We start from the raw sequence: 23,327 nt of genomic DNA on the forward strand, positions 1-23,327 counted from the left end.
TTTCCGACCCTTTTACCCTATAGGCTTCCGTCCCTCTTCCTCGCGCGTCCCTGCCCTCGCGCTTGCATTGTTTGGTCATCAGCTGGAATTCTGTCCACAGGTTGTACGTTCTAAATGTGAGTTTGCAATTGACGGTTATGTTTTGACGGTTGTCATTGAGGTTCCAGCCAACCTGTACGGAGACCTCCTCTCGTGCTGGTGTGTTGTTACTCTTAACTTAATAAAATACTCTAATTCTATACCGGTTCCCGATTATACTTAATAGCTGACAACAGTTGCAGGTGTAATGGATTGTTCTTCTGTGTCTGGTGGATTATGTTAGGAATAGCTTAAATTGGACTTTGCTATGGGGAGTTGATGAACGTAGGTTCGGAAGAGACCAGGTCGTTAACGACCTGGTCTTTAAAAACAATACGATCAAGACAAACATATGATTTTTTTATTTCAATATTTTCTGTACACTGCGCGCAAATATTCTTTATGTAAATATATTATGTTTTCACAGTTTCTCACCGTGCCCTTTTCTCAATTCTAGTAAGTAATCTGCCCCGTGACACCCTCTGCGCTGCATATTTTTGCTCCCTGGATCTGGCCCCACCCCTTCTTCAGAAGTACACCAATAGGAACCAGAGGAGAACCGAACCGCGCCCACTCACGGAATAACGTCGATGATGACGGTCGCAACTGTCCCGAGTGACGGACTCTACCCGAAATGGGCGGTTCCTGCCGCAGGCTGCTGCTGGTCACGTGACGCCACTGGCTCATTTCCTCTCTGTACACTGTTGGGACGCGGGAAGTCTGAAGTGATCTGCTGGGTCGTTCAGCGATGGCAGCTGGGGAAGACAAGAACGCCAAGGTGGGATGAGCCATCTTTGACCCCCGTCTCTCGTGGCTACAAAGGGCTCGCTTCGTAACCCCCAGGTTTTCTCTTTATCAGCACTGAAGTTTATCCCTTAGACTCCCTTTATGTTCCCTGCTGGGGAAACAAAGGTCCCGATTCACAAAGGTAAACTTAGACTTGTATCTAAGTTTATTCTTTTTTGATATTCACAAATGTAAGTTACTACTAGTAAGTTTACTAGTAGTAAATGTACTAGTACTAAAGCTATTAGTAGTAAAATTACTAGTAGTAAAGTTATTAGCAGTAACGTACCTTTGTGAATTCTATGAAGTAGTAAACTTATTTAAGTCTAAGTGCTGATAGCACATGTTGTGTAAAAGGGCTCAGTGTAGTGCATGTGGAATGCTAGTGTTTGGATTGGTGCAATTAATTCTAAGTGACATGGGCGAGATCCCTGTTTCAGCGATGTGATCGTTTTTGAACGGAATCAATCAGGGTTTTGTAGAGCATACTACTCACCCGTGAGGGTCTCAAGGTGCTGGGGGTGGGTGTGAGCAGCTCAGTTGGGGTCATTCAAAGAGCCAGGTCTTCATGTCCTTCCTGAATTGGTGTGTCGTGCTCCGTTGGAGGTGAAGGGAGAGTTCATTCCAGGTTTTGGCTGCAAGGTAGGAGAAGGATCTTCCACCTGCTCCGGTCCTGTAGAAGCGTGGGGCGGTTGCTAGGGAGAGGTCGGCTGAGCGGTGGTTTCTCGGGGGCATGGAACGAGATTCAGTCGTTGACGTAGTGGGGTCTGGTGTTGTAGAGTGCCTTGTAGGTGTATGTGAGCAGCTTGAAAGTTATTCTTCTTTAGACTGAGAGCCAGTGGAGGCCGCAAAGGTGTTGGGTGATGTGTTTGAGCTGTGGGTTATCGAGGATCAGACTGGCTGCGGCGTTCTGGGCGGTCTGGAGTTTGCGGATGAGTTTGACCAGGCAGTTCTTTAGCAGTGAATAGGTGTGGCAGCACCCAAAATAGACAGAGGGTATGTTGAAGTGCAATGATATCATAACTTGTTATTGAACATTGCATATCTTGGATATGGATCCTGGGCATATGTCTAGGGTTCTCCGGTGATTGGGTTTTCTCGTTTAACAGTTCAGACAAAAAGATCACGATGCAGTTCATGGCAGGGTTTGCGGTGGAAGGTTTCAGCTACAAATCAGAAAGATGAATCCATCTATTTCACCCCTCCACCTTGAGGGCAGTTGTCATTGCTAAGACCACCCGATATGGTTCTTTAAACTCGGCTTGCTTCCACTTCCGTATAAAAATTGCGAACATAGAGTTCTTGTCCAGGCTGGGGCGGTTTCTGTAAGGTTGGGGATAAACCAGTTGTTCTGAGATTCAGCTATCATGTTTTCTTTTGGTATTAGTGCTGGTAGGTGTAATGGCGGCAATGCTATGCTGGGCTTTGAGGCATTTTGCTTTAGTCTTTTTTGTCTTTTTCATTTGAAAGGGGCCCAGGCTACGAGTGTGTGGAGTTCCACCTAAGCTTGTCATCAGAGTAGGCAGGGATGTCAGTCGTGATGGCTTTGTGAATGATGCAGCAGGTTTCGAAGGTGTTGTGGGCTGGCAAGTTGAACCTGTGGAGTTCCCTTAGAGAGGGCTGATGTGATCATGTTTCTTCAGGTTCTGATAACGTGTACTGCAGCATGTAGTATGTCTGTAAGAAGGGCCAAGGTGGAAGAGTTTTGAGCAAGAAATAAATAAAGAAAACAAACCGGATGAAAATAGCTTGCGATCTATTAAAGGCTTTCAAGACACTGGGTTTACTGGCATGTGTTCTAAGCCATGGCTAAAAATCCCTATCAATATTCTCTGTAACATCTAAAGAATCTTATATTAACTATTTATATACATTTTAGTGGTTCCAGAGTGCATTGACTTTTGTAAATTAGCATGATGCATATTCAGCCAGAATGAAAGTGATGAAAAGGGAGGCAGGAGATGCGAGCATGCGCGCTGACTCAGCGAGACCTAAAAATGGCAAAAGGCCATCTCTAGCTCAGCATTGCTTCTTAAATATTCTGTTAGAAAAATGTACTGTTACGGTGGCAGAGTTAATTTTGATGGTGTTACTTTACATAGACTCTGATACCACAGTGTTGCTGTTTTCTTAATGCTGTAAATAATTGACCCTAATCCAAATGAATGGTACTTTTGTCATCTGCCTCAGAAGGATGAACAGCTGAGTTGGTCCTACCATGATCAGCACCTATGATCTGGAGTAATGGCCCTTCTCGACACAATTCCTGTGTGTAGAATTCTTTGGACAGCAACCTGGACTACAGGACAAATGTCCAAGGCTACCAACCCTGTATCACTTACTTAGCTTTCCTATGTTCCGGATTCAACCATGAAGTTGCTTCAAGATGCAGTTGTGTTCATGCCACAATGTATGAATATAGAATTAAAACAAAGTCACCTTCATGCCATGCAGTGGAGTGATGCAAGGAGGGCAACTAGTATGTTCCTAGTATCCTTCAAAGAAAGGAAATGTACACTACTATGGTTTTTAGAGAATCGCTGCCCCTAAATTGATGGCGGGATTAAGCTGCGGATCTGGGCACCTACCTCACTCTGAGTTTGGAGCAGTCAGTAGATCCAAAATGGTCACACCTAGTGTGGTGATGTCAAATGTGACAGCATCAGCAACGTCACGGTCAAGCTGCATAGGCTGGCTGAAACTCAAGGGTCAATATGACCACCACGGAAGGCTTGTAATCCAAGTTAATAGATGTGCACACAGTGTCCACAGCACTGCTTAGAGGGAACATTTGGCATATATGAAAAGGTGCTAAGCAGCTAGCACATGCCTGTATCTTTCTGGATGGTGCTTCCAGCAGCATTCAAAATAAAATTAAATGGCAGAGATGCTCACATCACTCACAGTGTATTCTAGTCAGATGGTGTGAACATGGATTCAAAGTCACCAAAAAAGGGAGAAGTTGGTGGTTGCTGCATGTCATTCCCAGTGTTAGTTGCCCCACAGAAACAGCCACAGAAGTCAGAGAAGTTTGTGTAGTCTTTTCAGTAAGAAATCAGGAGGCAACGGACCACATACCATCAGAAGGTTAGCTCTCACTAACTGCCATCATAGGAAGCAGTGGGACAGAGCAGCAGTGTAACATCCTTTCAAAGGAATCCATGACCGGCAAGATGACATGGGGCACACGGTAAGATGGAAGACAGTTGTAATAGGTAACCACAACATTGTCCTATTGAGTTTGCTTCTTGAATCTCTTTATACACTTAATGTCCAATTGCCTCAGCCTTTTATTGTTTGTTACAAGACAACAATGGATTCTTCCTTTCGAGATTGATCCGCCCTTGTTCATCGTGCATGCTTATTGTGACCTTTTTTTATTCCTGCTAAAAAAGGTTTTAATGACTTCTTCTACAGATTATCACATGGCTTCAGAAGAAACTTGGTGACAAACCCATCACCCCTTACGAGGTGAACACGCGGACAACAGAAATCTTGTCCCATCTGGTAGAATGTAATGAAATGAGAGATCATGACGTTGCCTTAGTAATCGATGACTTAAGGTTAAAGACTAAGGAAACTGCTGCTGCAGGTAAACACACAATACTATGTAATGTCATAACCACTGATATTGCTTGCTTCACAACATGGGTATTCTGGTTTTTTCATTATAGGCAAGAAATTGAGCACTCCTAAACACATCTTTATGAATCTAGATTATCACTGAACTATTTCAAACAGGCTATTTATTTCAAATGGTGGTACTTGTTTTAATATGGATTTCCTTTCATATGAAGTCTCAGAAGACTGCACAAAGATACTATTATTAGGGTTTGTTATACCCAGGATGGTGATCAAATGCCCCCCATGTTAGTCACACGGGAGGGGGGGGCGGAGGGTTGGATTTAGACAAGGCTGTATACTGGCCCACATTTTATTCTTATTTTATATTAACGTGCAAGACGCTTTTTAAAGGTCCCTAACCCCTGATATACTAAAATTGGTGAGCGTTTTGTTCCCGTACTTCTTTAGTTGGATGATGCAGTGCTTTTGTCTCGCACTGCAGACGGTCTGCAAATTCTGCTGGATGGATTCCATTCCTTCACGGAGGACCTAAAGCTGAAAGTTCACCATAAGAAATCATATATTTTGATTAGTGTCCATAAAATACCAGTTCCAAAATGTTCTGTGTAGGAGGTATACCTATATCGAAAACTTGGAATGTTAGCTATTTAGGTATTTTATTTTCTGCAACTCTGAGCTGGGACAGATTGATACAACAGAGGTCACAACTAATGGAACAGCACGTGAATCGGTTTTCAGATTTGCCAACAAATTGATCCACAAACCTCCTAAAGAAATGGTGATGCTCTATAAAAGCAAGTCCCTGTCAATAGCTACATATGGAGCAGGAGTATGGGGTCATGCCTCTGTGAAAACCCTTCAGTCGGCAGAGAACCAATGTTTGTCCAGACATTTAGGACTCGCGACATCTACCACAAGTCTTATTACCTGTAATGAAGTAGAGATAGGATACCTAGAAGACCTGGCAGGCTTGGCTCCAATCTTGCTATGGGCTAAAATATGGTCTTTTCTGGGGTTAAAATTCACTCATGATATTGTCGAAGACTGCCTGAAACAAAATAAAGTGCAGTCTGTCCCGTAGATTAGCTATGTTAAAACTACGCTTTGAGACCTTTGGTTGATTAACTTATGGGTGAATACAGATAGCATCAGTTTTGATCCTCCTACAGCGCCTTGAGACCCCAATAATTTGTTTTGCTGGTTAAAATTTTATTTTAAGAAAAAAGTATGAATCATGAATTCTCACCTTTTGACTGATGGGTTTTAAGGTCTGTTTTATTCAATACTTAGCTCTTGGTTTTAAGGTTTTATTGTATGCTGATGTCTATAATTGTTTTTATTATGAGGTTTTATGGTCGTAAACAACTGAATAAAGATTTATTATTGATTGATTGAAGGGGTTCTAAATGGGGATAAATCCAGGGTATGAAAATAGTTGCAAAAATGTCCCAATATAATCTTGAACTCAATTTCTCGTACGTTACTGATGGGGCAGAGATCGAGGCAGTCCTTAAGCTACAGGGAGCCTAAAGAAACACCAAGAGATTTTGCTCATTATTCCTAAAGACACAGGTTGTGGCGCAGAGCTGACCACCAACTCCTTGAATATGCATAGTTGTGTCCATGTGATGGAAGAAGGTTCTCAGACATTTCTTCAGAAATTCGGTGTTCAAAAGATATTATTGAAAGATAGCAACAAAATAGAATATGCAAATATTAATCTATATCCTCAGTTTCCCATTCTGTCCTTTCCTTGTCATTCTCCTTATCAAACTTTTATTACCACCTCTCCCTAGTTAATTGTTGCTTTTCTTACATTATATTCACCTCTTCTTCTTTCAACCTTTTGGAGGAAGTGAACTTCCTGACTTGAAGAGTTCGATTCTTCAGAAATGAGACCTTCGTATGACCTCCCCATTCTGTTTTATTCTAAGGCTTAAGTCATTTTCTCCTTTCTACTTTTTGCAGCTATTCACCTTCCTCATTTCTCTCTCCTTTCCCTATAGTTCCATTACTGCTCGATTTATCTGCATAGCTCCTATGTTTTAGTTTTCCAAATATAAACACTTTTTGAATTATATGGAGCTTACTGGCTTGTGCTGTTTTCATATCTACTACAGCTCTATTCGGATAGCTCTTAACTATTGTACAGCAAAGGTATAGTAGTTCCCTTACCCCCATCCCAATATTGTTGCCTCCATCTATCTATCTTTTTAGAATCTTATATGTGAATATCTTGGACTATGCAACAATGTTTATAAGAAAAACCTAGTTCTTCTCACGAGTTCTCTGAGCACATTTGTTGTCTTTTCCTCCTGGATTGCCCAGGGTTTCTGAAATCAAAAGCCAAAAATCTAATTTACTCTGTGGTCTAGATTTTACCTTGGACCACATCCTGGGAATAGGCTTTCTCATCCCCCTGGCACTAAGGACTTGTCCCAACCCAACACAGAAAACCAACTGCACAGCAATCATGCCGTAACACACTGAGTAATATGTGAGTGGATGTGTTTCAGGTATTTATCAATCCTAGAGATGTTACAGGAATTCTTTTCAGATTTCAAACCCTTTTTCATTATGGAAAGGCACATTCAAGAACACTAGGAAACCAGGGGTACATTTTAAAGATTAAAAAAAAAAAAAATCAATACCTTATTCTAGTGCACACAATATGAATAGTGACTGTTATGAATAGAAACAATATAGTAGCAACAAAATTCACCATCATTATGAACAGCAAAAAACATTGCAACGTGTTGGTAAAATCATAACATTTCTTCATATCCGTATTTACAATCCTACCCTTAGCTCTTTGGCTAACTAAACTGATCTTAACACTAAGGAAAGGGCCTAATTCCAGCTTCAAAGATGAGTTACACCTTCATTCCTCATTCGAACAATAAAATCAATGCTGCTGAGTAAAGTCGCAGCATCTGCTATCCTTATCTGTGTCGGAAGATGGGCAGATACACCTGCCGAACGAAGGCTAAATGTGGCTCCTAGTAGCCTTTTGCTAAGGCAGGTGATACGGTTCTGTATGACCCAGATCCAAAGTCCCTGGTATAAAGATCTTGGGTATGAAGTATCTCTTGTGCTCTTCTTAGCGTACGCAACATCTGTTAATAGCAGTAAAGGTCTTGGCACCCTTTCACTAACTTACGGTCTGCAGAACCTTGCCCTTTGTTTAAAAACAGTAAATGAGAAGTGAAGTTATCCACTTTCTTGAAACTTTGTTCACTATTTTAACAGCCACAAGAGCAGAGAATTTTATTCATCTGAAATAATATGAATATATTCATGAAAATATTTTGTCAATCTGTTCTTCAAAGTGTCAGTATAAATAGACTTCGATAAATTTAGGCTGTGATGATTGAGGTTCTGACCCAATTTAGTCCTAGACTTGTTTGCTGATGGACCACCCGGGTTTTGTATCTTGGATGTTAGTGGCTATCAATAATTGAGTCTCACTCACTGTGGGCTCTTATAAAATAGTTTTGAGTGCTATCAGTGCCCGCCTGTTTAAGCACGATCCGCTGTTGCTCATCTGGGGTGGGGGGGAGGGGGGGGGATCTGGCTGGTTACATGTGATTACGTGCGCCTGAGTATGGGCCGAGCAAGCGAGTGTGACCACTGTCTCAGTCAGCCCAATATCTGTGCACAGGTAGCGTGTCACAAATGAGATCTTTACTGAATTGATCATGATCTCTGCAGGCCTTCTAATTTATTTGAGAATTCAAAAATACATATGCACTTTTCTTTTTGACTTTATTGGGATTCTGTAGTGCTTCACCTTAAGTCTGTAGTGATTTATGGTAATTCACATTGTAGGTGACATCTGCACCAAAATGCCAATTTCATGTTTGCTGAACCTAGAGAAAAGTTTTCACATCTCTTTCAATGGGTAACAAAGGCCTGGAATACATTTATGATGATAATTTGTGCCTATTTTTACTCCTTTCCCTATGTTTAGGTTTTATGTTTATTTCTCAGAATTACTCCTTAATTGGATTTAAGCTTTGAACTACCCTCTCACTCGTGCAAGTCTAGGTTTCTTCCTGTTTGAGTTACAGAAACATCATGAACCCTTCGATATGTCAAGCCCATGCAGTCCCTTCTGGAATAGCTATACATGGTAGTGGTTGAATGACCCAAGGGGCAGATGGCCTGAACCAAATAGCAAACTAAAAAAAAAAGAAGACGATTAGAAACAAGACAAGTTGTACTTATCCCTGTGGAAAGACGCCAAGACAGGAATTATTGTGGGCTCTTTGACTATTTCTCTGCAAAGATTAGTTGGTTAATAGCCTTCCGAGAAGGATTATTTGTCACCAACTTGTGATTTTCTCAATTAATTTTGTAATGCCTTTTCAGCTTGTTCTTGCTATATGCCTCACCTTTTGTTAAACAAATGAATCTAGAATAACTACTAGAACATTAAACAATAACATGTTCAAAACCAAACAATAATATGCATAGTGCACAGGAAATCCAATGTTCCCACACTCTCGGTTCCCTAGACTATTTGAATAATACTTTGCTTAAGGGTGGATGACTGTACCATAGGGCTCTTGGAATGTGCTGACTATACTGAGAAACCCTCCAGATTCTCAATGTGAAGCATTGAGAATCTGGAGGGCGCTGTATTTGTATCAACCACTTCCGAAATGGCAGCTGTTATCACCTCAATCTCGAGAGACTAGTAGATCTTTTGAAACTTGATGGCAATGCCCACCAGACGCAGTCAAAGTCCCGTATTCTTCAAGGCCCAAGCTGATCACTGGGCAAAATCTGTACAGCATGTTCCTGTAAGAAAATGTACTTTCATGATATACCTTTTTACATATTTTCTGAATAGTGTTATCAAGATGACATTATTGCAGTACATTCCCACTATTGTACAAGCATGCCCAATAAGCTTGCAAACCAGGAGCGAGGAGCCAATACCGAAAGAGTATGAACTCTAGGTGGTATTTGTGCCCATGATTGGTCCATGTTAATGAATCTACTGGCTTGTGGGTAGATCAAAGCTTTTCTCCCAACAAAATGTGCCCATTTAGAGGGACTAAGCCTTTTCCTGGGAGAGGAAGAGGGTAGAGTCAGAATCTGTATAGGTTAAATACGTTCACACTGACTGACAAGTATGGAATGCACTTCCCTATGTCTCAAGGAAACCCCTTTGTTGTTTTGGTAGGAAAGAGGCAGTTTGGCTTAATGCGCTCAGGGAACTGTGACCAGTGACCACCACCAAGTCTCCATCTTGAAAAGCCCCAAAATGCTGTTTGGGACAGATGAGACAAGGTTGTAGAAATGTGGCATCTTTGGTTTGGGCAGAGGTGGCCACTTTGAAACCTCACTACAAGAGAAAACGTCTGAAAAGCACTGGAACCTGCAGGGTACAGAGACCAAAGGATTGTCATAGATGAATCCCTGTCTTGAGTTGTGGGACGATGTGGACTTGTATTGACTTGGATTCTTGGACCTGTGCCTCCAGGGTCAGTGATGCTGGCATCTCCAATTCCTCTGGAAGGCAGTGGAGGTCTAGGGGACACTGGAGGACATGGTTCCCTTTGAAAATCTCTGGATGCAAAGAGAGACCCCTGTCTCCTGCTGGACACACGTGTGCCGCAAGTGGCCAGGAGGCAGTGCGGTCTTGGGAGTGCAGACCGTGAGTGTAACCTGTCTGGAAGCCCACAGGGTGCTGCTTTGGAAGACCTGGAAGTAGCGGCCACAAACAAAATTCATGTGTGACACAAGTTCTAGTCCCACAGAACACTACACCACACCCGTTTACATTTTTGCCAAGAACGTGGACCTCTAACTTTAGCAAGGGCCATCTCCAGTTTGTAAATTTCTCGGAGCAGGACCCAAAATTCATTAATGCTAGGACATGTTTTTTTATCCAAGCACGAGCAATGCACAAATAGGCACTCGCAATTCAAATTGATACAAGTAGTCCCGTTAAACAACCTCGATCCTGTATTATCCCAATACAATTTCCTTCTCTGTCATCTGAATTTCATGATCAGCCAATATTTAGAAAACCTGATTAACATCAGACCAAAATAAACTCAGTCCTGGACAAGTAATAAACATATGTCGCAAATCGGCGGCATGCACTTGACACTTTGGACAAAATGTTTTCGGTAAGAATAATTGATTCGCCGCCCATTTGGAGATGAGCGGGGTATAGTACAGCATAAATATAACCCTATGCTGCTGTAATTTCAAGTTAACCAATGCTAAATCTATAGTTGCCAAGGATTCCTGTAATTCCTCTTTAGTTATAACAGTTTAAAAAACCCGGCTTAGTTTTGCTGCAATCTGTATGCCGTCATCACTAGCAGTAGCTAAAGGTTTTTGATATGCTTTACCAATAAACCCTCGGCCAGAAGTTTCAAAAAGTACAGAGAGCACCTCAGAAGGACTGGGCATCTGTGGTAAGCCAAGACCACGAGTAAAGTAATCCCTAATTTGCAGATACTTAAAAAATATATTCTGCGACACCCCATACTCTTCTTTCAAAGCAGCAAACGACCGAAATCCTAGTCCATCAAACAACTGGCTGAGCTGTACTATACCCCATGCTTTGCCACCTTCTTCCAACAAGGTCCTGGAATATCTCGGATAATATAGGATTATCCCATAACATGGTATACACATGCAACTTTGGAAGAGACTATGCCTTAGAAATATCTTGACTGTCTCTAACTACCTTCAATCGAACCCTCTTATAGTAATTAAGGGTCGATAGTTTCATATAGTAAAACCCCTATGTCCGCACTGCATTCCAATTGATAAGAAAGCCAGACCATACCGCTATCGGGTCCCTGAAGCAAACTTTGTATTCGGCCAAAAAACGCGACCCAAAAATACAATTTAAAATCTGGGAGCATAAACCCGCCTTGATTTTTATGTATGACTGCTTAATATACTGTAGGGCTCTCCTTGCACTCCGATAACTCCAGATAAAACTACCCATAGCACTATCTAGGCGCTTAAACGCCAACGGTGCCCTGAATGGGATAGTACGAAATAAATACAAAACTTCGGAAGAATATTCATTTTAAAGATGTTACACCTCCCGACTATATTAAGGGGTAGCCGGTGCCAATCACGCAAATTTGCAACCACCCTCTTCAACAATGGTTCGTAATTGAGCGTGATCACCTCATCTACTTGACTAATAATACAGACTCCTAAGTATGCTGCTGTTCGTGTTATCCCCAAAGCAGCTGTAGCCGTATCTGATTGATAATTCACATGAGTAAGTTGTTCTGGAGCTTTCTCCAAGTGTATTGGGTTTACTGCACAACCGGAGCATCACGGCTGTGACCAATATTTTGTCTAATCTGCTATAAGTTTTTTGAGTCAGTGAGCAACAGGAGTACTCTCTGGCTGCTGGGTGAAGCTCCCTCCAGATATCAACATACCCCATATTTGCCATGACCTCCTGCTACGTGCGTGTCATCCCTGGTTTTGTGTCTTCTCTCTGCGGAAACCTGTCTGTGGTGCCATCCAGGATACACTTAGAATCCCCCGCAAATGATGGGGTGTCGGCCACGTCCGATATCTTGACCGAATATCTGTACGAAGGAGAGGGCTGGTATGCATTTGTTGCCTGTTCGCATTGATGCTTGGGTTACAGCACAATGATCCAATCTTGGCCCCAGGGGACTGTATCTGTCAGAATTTCAGGCAGTCCACATGGGTTATATTTATTTATGTGTAAACTGATTAGAAATCACTTACATGGTCTGTAGCTATTTTGAAAATCTGGCATAGATCCATTCCTGCCTTAGATAGTTTTTTTTCTCTCTATCTTTGCATTGAATTAGGTGATGTAAAATTCTGAATCTTCACCTCAACAACCTGCTTCAATTAAAATGGAGTGTGCTATTTTGGAAAGACATGTATGTTAATTATTGTAAATGTATAACAAGACACTTATGGTATTCTTTATGTAAATAATGTAACAAATATTACAACTGATAACAGTGTAACATTTACAGAAAATATTATCTTTTAAGGGCAAATAAAAATTGTGTTGCGCAAAGCAGTCAGTGACTGGATGGAGGAGAGCTTTGTTAACTAAAACAGCCTACATTCAGCAGGGATCCTGACGAACCGGTGGAGAGTGAAGGGTTTACACTCCAGGGTTTAACGTTTGCTCATAATAAAGCAAAATAAATGGCTTTTTAAATAAGGGAAGCAGCAACATACTTTTGGCTAAATGAGATACTTGTTGGGCATTAAGTAAAACTGCACTAGGATAGACTGGCAATTGTCCTTACTTTATTATCAATTGTTGCTATAGGCTTCGTTCGCAGGAATCAAAGTGTGGACCCTAAACAATGTGAGTGCTTTGCTGAGTGAAACAAAATGCAGCTTTCTTCAAGCAAGAAATTCTAGTTTGTGCACTGCACACTTTTTTCATACTGACCTCGCCTGCCATTAACAAGATGTTTTACACTTTTCTGTAGCACAGCTCTTTGCTTCTCAGAGCTGGTATTGACATGCCGAAGCTAAGGCAGTCTCTGGTTAGATAAAGCCAGGTCATGTCTGGTGGCTAGTAAATTGATCAAAGTTTTGAAAGTTTCTTCAGTCTAATTTTTTTAAATTTACTATTCACGTAACAATTTTCTACTTTGTATGTACACCAAGTAGAATTTATGCGCTTTACTGAATAACCTTTGTAGAACAATTGAAGAGTACATCAGAAGCTATAGAAGGTGAAAGGAAGCTGGGAGCTTTGAAGAATGTGGTCAGCAGCCTGTGGTTGGGAGAGGTGGTAAGGGCTCAGAGGATATGAAGCTCTAGATTACATACACGTTGAAACTTTTTTAGTTGCCCTTTGACACACATGAGGGTAGGGTGGGCTCTCAGCAGAGTGGGAGTGAGCTTGCAGAACTTGGGTGCTGCTCTTGTGAGGGACTGTTTAATGGCTTGGATGGCCCTAAATTTGGGAGTCTTGAGAAGCACCAGGTTTTCGCAGGCTTTCTTGACCACCTGAGATAGCAAGTAGCATGGCTGTATACTTCAGTTAGTTGTGCTAAATGGCTTTGTATGCAAGGCAGCCATGTGTAAATGTTCTAGCTGTAGCAGGGTAGTTCTTCTAGGATTGTGGAGCAGTGGTTGTCATATTTTATTTTTCAAATCTATTTTGGCTGTGGATTGAAAGCTTTTATAGATTGGTGCAGAAGGAGATATTGACATACCGAACAAAATAGCGTATCCTGATTCCAGGTGGGAGATGATCATGGTGTGAGCTGCTATTGTAACTGGTTTGGAATTAGCAGATTGTTCTCAATTATCCTTAGTGGGTGTTGGACCTACGTCCTAGAGGTAGCTTGACTCAGGCCAACAGGCTTTCATCCCAACATGGCATCTCGTGCTTGCATCACATCCAGCTCACAACCTAGCGCAACACCACTGAAAAAAAAGGTCACTACACTGATTAAATTTAAAGTTTACTAGAAGTCTTTATCTTGTCTTCTCAAACAGGGTTATTCAGGATCACATTTCAAGGTAAGAACATTTCATCATATTTAAATAGTCAATACTTTTCCTTACGTTACTTTACACCACAATTATCTTTTACACCATTTCAAGAAATCATTTAGTTTGCACAGTGTTCGCCTGCCAGTTGGATTCCCTAATGGCAACACGCTCCAACTCCTATCTGGTCTCTAACAATTAACTTATTATTCTCAGAAACTACCAAGACAATGACCAGGCGGCTGGCAGTTGCTTAGTGACAGCTATACAGTCTCGGGGTTGGTTCTTTATCACCCAGATTATTCCCTTCCAGATAGGCAGTACCCCCAACCCCTCACTGTTACCAAACTCGGGCTGCTGTCTTACACACTATGCGCATAATCACTATTTCCTTGACTTCAGTCACACGTGGTTTTAGGACCAGCAATAGTTATTTACAACCTGGGCCCTTGTTTCCTTAAAGCCCAACACTCTGGTTACATGGACATCTTCTGCCTGTTAATGCGGGCTCTCGTGGGCTCTGCTGTACTCTCTTGGCTCTTTTCCCCCACCCCTTTTTGTAGGCCCAGCTTACTGTTTCTTTGGGGTCCTCCTCTCGCGAAGTTCCTTCGAGACTGTAACGCCCTGAACGTCTCAGGATCGTTTAACAGACACGATAATGAGAACGCAACCACTTGTGAAGGTTTAGTTATTTTAATGAAGGCAAAAATAATACAAGGAATAAACAAAGGTTATAGTCACTGGAATCCTCCAGGCTAAGTACGTTACCAGCCCACAGCACGGATGGTCCTAACCGTCCTCTGCATATACGCCGATCCCGGCGTATGCCAACAGAGGGCAGAAATGAAATGGCCGACAATGCCAATCGGTAGGCTGTGAGGGGCACGAAGAGTGTTGGGGAGAATCGAGGAGTCAGGGAAACACCCAGCCGGGGTCTCTACCTGAAGGGAGCAGCCGCTCAACCTCTTCCTCAGACTGCACCGGGACGCGGAGTCACCTCCTGGTGATGCGTCACCGATACCCCAATCACAAGCAAAGAAGACTGAACCGAGAGCAGCCGCTCGATCGATCCTGTGGACTTCCGAGTCTGTAACGCGGCAAACACCTCCTGGTGTGCGTTACAGCTGGCAGTCCCTGTATCTCTGGTCGGGCTGGGAGTTACGACTCCAACCAGCAAAAGCGCCACTGCGCTTTGACTCAGCCGAGTCAAAAAGCGAAGCTCAATGGTTATCCGGTAGAGCTTCCGGGTCCTTCACAGGTGACGATGGGGCAAGACACGGCCCAGGGAGTAACGACTCGACCTACCTCCGTTCTTGCCTTACTGGAGCACCACTCCGGAACACTGCTCTTCACTAAGCAGGTACGTCGGTGTAAACACATTATCCGACAGCGTTGTACCTCCCGGTTCCTCCCTTTATAGGGCGTGTTTTCCTTGAGTTATGTAACAGCTCTCCTGTTTACTTAACCTCTCAACCGCTAAGCATCCTGGGAGATGTAGTCCGTTTTCGCTGGTTACCGTTTTCCTCCCCTCGCATGACAGGATTTCTTGACAGAGACGGAGGACGAGTGCCCACCTCTTTGGGGCAGACGGAGCTCGCTGCGCTGATGAGAAGCCCTCACAGGGGGAAAGGTGAACAACCGAGCACCACCGCTCACCCGCCTCCCCCAAGAGCTACCCTGCGAGTGGGGCTCCTCTCCTGGTGGGAGCCTCGCTGGTGGGGGCCTCACTCCCTCGCTCCCACACCTTCTGGATTTGCTCCTCCGCGGTTTCCTCAGATCAGGGGTTGGCCCAAGTAGCTTCCGCATCCACAGTTCCGGGCTCCCGCAGCCGCCAGTAGCAGCGTGGCTTGCGGGGGCGCGGCCTCCACACAACTGAAATCCTCCCACAATTGACACCAGCGGGGCGGCGCTACAGTATCGTCCCCGCTCACGTGACTCTAGGCGGCGACCTCCAGGCCAGATCCGCCCTGCACTTCCTTGCTGCGAGATTCTCCTCAGCAGCCTTACGCGATGCCGGCCAACTATCTGCGAGAGATTCCGTCTCTTCCCCACAGATCTCCGGATGACCACACGTCACTCCCTGATAGCCACAGGCAATCTATCGACCCCGGGGGCGCGGCGGTGAATACTCCTGGTAAGGAATGGTGACGGGGCTGAAATTAAGGGTGCAGGTCCCACCTCACAGCTGATAGGTAGGTCAGCTAATCTCCGTGTATAGAGCCCCGACTCCTCCCCAATAGCCAGGGACAGTGGGCAGTCGCTAGGGCCAGATTGTCTAGGGATCCCAGGCAATGTTGGGTATGAGGGACAGATAGTTCCTGATGGCGACTCTCTCCTGGGTCCCAATCTTCCGGGATTCTTTCCACTTTGAGGCTCTCAGGGAAACGGTCACCCCCAAAGTCTTTGGCTGTGTTCAGGGACCGGTCAGAAGGTTGGGGGTGGTATCAGCTGATTTTGGAAGACGCGCAGACCCTAAGACCTGTCACTTCCCTATCCAGCGCAGCCACCTCCCCACACAGGTGCCTTACTCCTGACTGCCTCACAGCTCATCCCACTCCTAAAATGGCCGCCCTGCCCCCACCTCTATTTATCACCTGGGGCCTGACTGGCCAGAGTGGTCCAGAAGGTTCTGGAACCTCTCATGGCAGCCTATGGCCCAGGTGCTGAGGTGACAGTTGGAACCACCATTTTGTGAGTCTAACCTCCCTCTCCCTGTTTTTACAGTTGTGGGAGGGCAGGCTTGATAAACAGGCGAGGAGGCTGGATATATTTGCCGAAAGAAAGAGTTTTATTTTGTTTCTGAGATAAGAGAGTTCTGGAGGTTGTTGTGTCTTCTGGTTTCCCTCCTGCGAGTACTTCCGCTGAGTCCGATGGGTCTGTAGAGCTTGAGCTTGACGTGCCAGGTGTGTCTTCGTCAGTGCGGCGGCCGTCTTCCCGGAGGCTCATAGGAGGGAAAAGAGGGAGCCGTCAGTTATGTATTTACTGGTATGTCGCGTTTAAGAAGCACCGTCACCACACCAGGAGTGTTTCTTCGGGGTCTATCAGTTGTAGGGTCGTGAAGGAATAGGGTAGTGAAGGGAATGGGGTAATTACAAAAAGGACCTGAAAACCAACTTCTAACTATTTATTCTTTCATGTTTTTATCGTGCACTACGCAAGAACAAGGTTCGCGGGATGAGGAGTCGGCGAGGTTCGGGGTGTAAAGACGTATAGCTAGGTCCGACTTTAACAAGGCAGGCATAGGGCAATCAATATATAGTGTACCAAGCTCAACCTTCCTTGGTCTCTCCCGCCTCCCCCTCAGTGCGTTCCCTCCCGTCTTCCACGAGAACCCGTCAAACCCTCGGTTCCTAAACCCCTGTGACGCTTTCACTCACCGGCCCCGCCGTAACTCTCCAGAGCTGCGGCCGCGCCCCAGCATCCTCCGGAGGGCACCACCAATCTTCGCACCACCGGTCCTCCGGCTCCGCGTCTTCCCGGTCTTCCTCCCGACTGTCCTCGTTCGCGTCCCCTCTTCCCGCTATCCTTACTCCGCCTTCGTCTTCTTCGTGCTGTTCGTTCCGCGTCCCTTCCTCTCTCTCGCCTTTGGTCCGTGACGACGGTGTCCCTTCTCCTTCGCCTTTCATTGGGTGTTGGTTTGCAGTTCCGGGGTTAACCCCGCCCTCTTCCGGGTCCTCGCTTCCTGTCTGTGGATAAACAGGAGAGGAATATGGGTATCGTAGTTCAGGGTAGTCCATCATTCTCTTACGGGGGAATTTGTGTGGTAAGTGTTGACCAGAGCCCTTCCATGGCGTCATATTCGTGAGATCGTCCGGCAATCCCTCACAACAGTGAAGCACCTTGCGCCTCTCCCTCAGGTAGTAAGGATGAGGCGCCCAGAGCCTCTACATCAGCACCCAAAAAGTAGTTAGTGGACAGAAAAAATGAAAAGGGAAAGGGAAAAAAAATAATATGAGGAGGGAACCGCCAAAGGGCTGGCAGGTCTAACAGTAGGGAAGAGGTGTGGCGCAGCGGCCAGGATGACTGACTCCGGGACCCAGGGGCTCACAGTTCGATCCCCGGTGCCTGCGGCAGACTCTGAGCAATAGCTTGCTTAATCTTCCCAACGCTCCCCAGCACCTAGAGAGCCTTATGCGTCATTGTTCGCGCTTTACAAATGTGGATTATTATTATTATAGTGAGTTTGAGTAGAGGTTTGTTGATAGGTCCGTTTTGTTTTGTCGCAAGTAATTGCAAGGGAAAGAAGCCTTCTATTTTTAATTACTTGAGAAGAACATGGTCCGTTTTGGTTTTGGATTTTGTAGAGATGAGCAAGTATTCATTTTTTTTTTTTTGCGGGTTCCACATCAAAAAATTCAAAGACATCCAGTGTTGAAGTTTCTTCAGGCAGGTTTGAAGGATGAGGATGTCATGCGTGGACGATATTTCCCACTGAGATGCGTATTGTCAGAGTAAGCATGAACATTGACTCTTGAGTTGGAAAAATGTGTGCTTATGTGTTCACAGTACTAGGACCGTCTTTCTTGCCATTACAGAAAAAGATCTTTGTGCCATCGTGAATCATCAATGTGGCACAGCACCCTGATATTATTAGACTTATCTGCAGCATTTAACATGGTCTCCCACATTACAAGACCCAGGGCTCGAAAAATCCGAAAAATGGTACTAGTCCTGCAGGTCTAGTACCTTCAAAAATCTCCTCGACCTAACTTCACCCTACTTGACCTCCGTCTCTGAAAGCGGAGCAAATGTGACAAGTTAACAAGATTTAAATGCATCTTTATTGCTCATTAGCTTTGTGAGCAATAAAAATGCCTTTAAATCTTGTTAACTTGTCACATTTGCTCCGTTTTTAATGACACAGGATAAAAGTTAGGACCCAAAAATAGCTCGTCCTTATTAATTCTACCTCGCATATGCGAGCGGGCGAGTGGATTTGTCGAGCCCTGAAGACAGATCCCCTTGTTTGGCAAAGAACCATCCTTTTGGTGAAAACTTTGGTGGCCATGAGAGCTAGGCTTGTCCTCCAAACTTTCCTGCACCGTCAAGAACATGCGTATCAGATTTGAGCAAAACGAATCTTTTTCCACTCATGTATCCACAGTTCCAGTAACTTGCTTTGCCTTACTTATAACTCTTAGGAAAGCCCTTCCTCTTCTTCTGGTTCCTACTCGAAAGACAGTTGTCCATGTCTGGCATCATCCTGACTAGACTCTGACTCACTACTCCTGAGCTTCCTAGGTTACGTACTACATCATTTTCAAATACTAGAAAACATTCTACTGCATGCCTCTTCCTAGACCTGCCTTGTCGTTAATCTGGACCATTCCATTAGAAGGGGTTTGCTCTAGCTTCTGGCAGGCAAGCGTTTCATCTTCATAAGGATCTATATGGCATTTGTCTGTCTCCAACAAAGTTCCTTCCTACACTTAAAAGCTCATTTGTTCTTACCATCCATCTCACTCTTTGAGATCCTAGAGTTACTACTTAATCTGCACTTGTCATATCAAGCATACCCAGATTGACAAAGTCTCCTTTTTTTCTAGTCTCCAAACATTGAAATGCTCTTCTGCTTGACTAAGCGCTCTAAATTCACAGCCCAAATTCAGGAAGAAACTGAAAACTTTCTCTTCAATTGGAAGTGGTTCCTTTTCATTTGTACTTGATCTGTATCCAGGTCCCCCATCTTCACACGTTTGTAGCTCCAGGGCGACCTTGCCCCCTGTGTGACCGGTGCTCGCTGCTCTGCCACCCGGGCTCCGCCCGCATCGCTGGTAATCCTGCTTTGTTTTGTCGCCCTTTGCCTCCTATCCAGTTTGATTTCTGTACCCCCGCTCTCCCTGTTGGCGCTGTACTGTTGTTGCTCTTTGCCCCTTTGTCGCCCTTTGCCTCCTGTTCATTTTGATTTCTGTACCCCCGCTCTCCCTGTTGGCGCTGTACTGTTGTTGCTCTTTGCCCCTTTGTCGCCCTTTGCCTCCTGTTCATTTTGATTTCTGTACCCCCGCTCTCCCTGTTGGCGCGGTACTGTCGTTGCTCTTTGCCCATGTGTCTCCCTTTGCCTCCTGTTCATTTTGATTTCTGTACCCCCGCTCTCCCTGTTGGTGCTGTTACTGTCGTTGCTCTCTGCCCCTGTGGTTTCGCAACCCCTGTTGCCCGGTTTCCTTTGCGCCCCCTGCCTCCGTTTCCCGGCCCTGCCCCCTTGCCTCCCATTCGCCGCCCCGCTCCCGCCTCCCAGCTGCTCCTCCCTCCCTCTGCCGTCATATGGAGGCCGCGCCGCTGGCGTGCCGAAGGCAAACTCGTCTGCGCCGGGACTGCGCCCAGCGCCAGAACCCCTGGTTCCAGCCGACGCCAGGAACCCCGGCTGAGGTACAACACCGCCGCCCTCAACACACTCAACACTGGTCGACCTCCCGCCTGCCACCAAGCCACTCCGAAGTGCACCCATGGACCCTTCACCTGCCAAGCCTGCAAATTCACCTGCCTCAGAACCTCCCGCCCCCTCCCCCCACCCCCCCGGCCGCAGGACAAATCAACGACAACAACCACCTCAAATGCATCCTCCTCAACACCCGCTCCATCCACAAGCACGCCATCGAACTTTGGGACCTCCTCGACACAACAGCACCAGATGTCGCCTTCCTCACGGAAACCTGGATGAACACATCCTCGGCCCCCGACATCGCCATAGCCATCCCGGAAGGCTACAAGATCACCCGGAAGAACCGGAGGAGGCATCGCCATCGTTTACAAGAACACCACCAACATCACGACCAACACCGAAGACACACTCTCTGCCACCGAACACCTACACTTCCAGATTCACACCAACCCCAAGACCACCCTTAGAGGAACGCTCATCTACAGACGCCCGGGCCCGCGCACACAATTCAGCGAAACCATCACCGACTTAATCAGCCCACACGCCCTAGCCTCACCAAAATACATCCTCCTGGGGGACCTGAACTTCCACCTGGAGAACAGCAGCTTCAACAACACCACCACCCTGCTCGACAACCTGGCCAACCTCTGACTCAAGCAACTGGTCAGCACCCCCACCCACCTCGCTGGCCACACGCTCTACCCCATCTTCTCCGCTAGCAACCACGTCTCCTTCAGCCACTCCACCAAACTACACTGGACCGACCACAGATGCATCCACTTCACCTTCCAAAAGAAGACATCCCACCACCGTACGCAACAAATCCCCCGCAGAAACTGGAGCAAAATCACCACAGACCAGCTCCTCTCATCGCTGAGCCTGAACCCGCCAGCAAACACCGCTGACACCAACGACGCAGCCCACAACCTCGCACAGTGGATCACCAACTGCGCCGACGACCTCGCCCCACTGAAGAAACTCCCTTGCATGACTGGCAACAGGAAAACCTCATGGTTCACAGACGCCCTCAAAGAAATCCTGCTGTACCCTCGAAAAAACCTGGCGCCACGAACGGACCACAGGAAACATGACAGCCCTCAAGAACGCCACTCGCGAACACCACCAGCTGATCCGCACCACCAAAAGGTCATCATTCAAAAAGCGGCTCGACAGCAACACCCACAACAGCAAGGAACTCTTCAGCATCGTCAAAGAGCTCTCCAACCCCAGCGCCAACAACAACGACATCTCCAAGACCTCTGCAACTCCCTCGCCACGTACTTCCACCGCAAGATCGCAGACATACACTACAGCTTCGGACCCCTGACTTTGCCTCCAGTCACCGAACCAACGACGCCCACCACCACCCTCAGCGCCTGGACCCCCATCAGCACTGAAGACACCACCCACATCATAAACACCATCCACTCTGGCTCCCCCTCTGACCCATGCCCACATCATATCTTCAACAAAGCCGACATCATCATCGCACCCCACCTCCGGAACGTCATAAACCACTCCTTCACGTCAACCACCTTCCCTGAGAGCTGGAAGCACGCAGAAATCAACGCCCTTCTGAAGAAACCCACAGCGGACCCCAAAGACCTCCAGAACTTCCGCCCCATCTCTCTTCTGCCCTTTCCTGCTAAAGTCATCGAGAAGACCGTCAATAAACAGCTGTCTGCATTCCTCGAGGCAAACAACTCGCTCGACCCGTCCCAGTCCGGTTTTCGAGCAGACCACAGCACCGAGACCGCCCTCATCGCAGCCACCGACGACATCAGGACCCTGATGGACAACAGAGAAACAACCGCTCTCATCCTCCTAGACCTCTCGGCAGCCTTTGACACCGTATGCCATCGCACCCTAATAACCCGCCTCTTCAACACTGGAATCCAAGGAAAGGCCCTGGACTGGATCACCTCGTTCCTCTCCGATAGAACCCGGAGAGTCCGCCTCCCTCCCTTCCGCTCTGAGGCCACCAAGATCATCTGCGGCGTACCCCAAGGCTCCTTGTCAGCCCAGCAGTCTTCAATATCTACATGAGCCCCCTCGCTGCCATCTCACGCAGACACAACATCAACATCATCTCCTACGCCGACGACACCCAGCTGATACTCTCCCTCACCAAAGACCCAGCCACCGCCAAAACCAACCTCCAGGAAGGGATGAAAGACGTCGCAGAATGGATGACGCTCAGTCGCCTGAAGGTGAACTCAGACAAAACGGAAGTCCTCATCCTCGGACAACCCCATCTGCCTGGGACGACTCCTGGTGGCCCACAGCTCTGGGCACCGCACCGACACCCACGAACCACGCACGCAACCTGGGATTCATCCTGGACTCCTCCCTCACAATGACCAAGCAAGTCAACGCCGTCTCATCCTCGTGCTTAATCACCCTGCGCATGCTCCGAAAAATCTTCAGGTGGATCCCCACCGAAACCAGAAAGACCGTCACCCAGGCCCTCGTCACCAGCCGACTGGACTACGGAAACGCGCTATACACAGGAACCACTGCCAAACTTCAGAAACGACTCCAACGCATACAGAACGCCTCCGCACGACTCATCCTCGACATCCCTCGCCATAGCCACATATCCGCCCACCTGAGAAACCTGCACTGGCTCCCCGTCAGCAAGAGGATCACGTTCAGGCTCCTCACCCACGCACACAAAGCACTCCACGACATGGGCCCCGAATACCTCAACAGCCGCCTCTCATTCTACACCCCCACCCGCCAGCTCCGCTCCGCCAACCTTCCCCTTGCCACCGTCCTACGGATACGCAGAACCTCCACCGGAGGGAGATCGTTCTCCTACCTGGCTGCGAGGACATGGAACTCCCTCCCCGCACACGTACGACTGACACAGGACCATCTCACCTTCAGGAAACACCTCAAGACCTGGTTATTTGAGCAGTAGCAGCACCCCCCTACCCCAGCGCCTTGAGACCCTCGCGGGTGAGTAGCGCGCTATATAAATGTACTGATTGATTGATTGATC

General features: G+C 46.3%; 1 protein-coding gene across 1 annotated transcript in view; it reads left to right on the top strand.

The window, feature by feature from the left end:
- The first annotated feature begins 646 nt into the window (after positions 1–646).
- HAUS1 (HAUS augmin like complex subunit 1) overlaps positions 647–23,327 on the top strand; it is a 284,053-nt gene continuing 261,372 nt past the window's right edge. Inside the window, exons 1-2 of the mRNA XM_085640696.1 lie at positions 647–856; positions 4,282–4,456. Of these exons, the coding sequence (XP_085496822.1) occupies positions 827–856; positions 4,282–4,456 (205 nt within the window). The 5' untranslated portion in view covers positions 647–826. The remainder of the gene's footprint in view (positions 857–4,281; positions 4,457–23,327) is intronic.

Source organism: Triturus cristatus, chromosome 2_1, assembly GCF_964204655.1.
Source record: "Triturus cristatus chromosome 2_1, aTriCri1.1, whole genome shotgun sequence".
Lineage (NCBI taxonomy): Eukaryota > Metazoa > Chordata > Amphibia > Caudata > Salamandridae > Triturus > Triturus cristatus.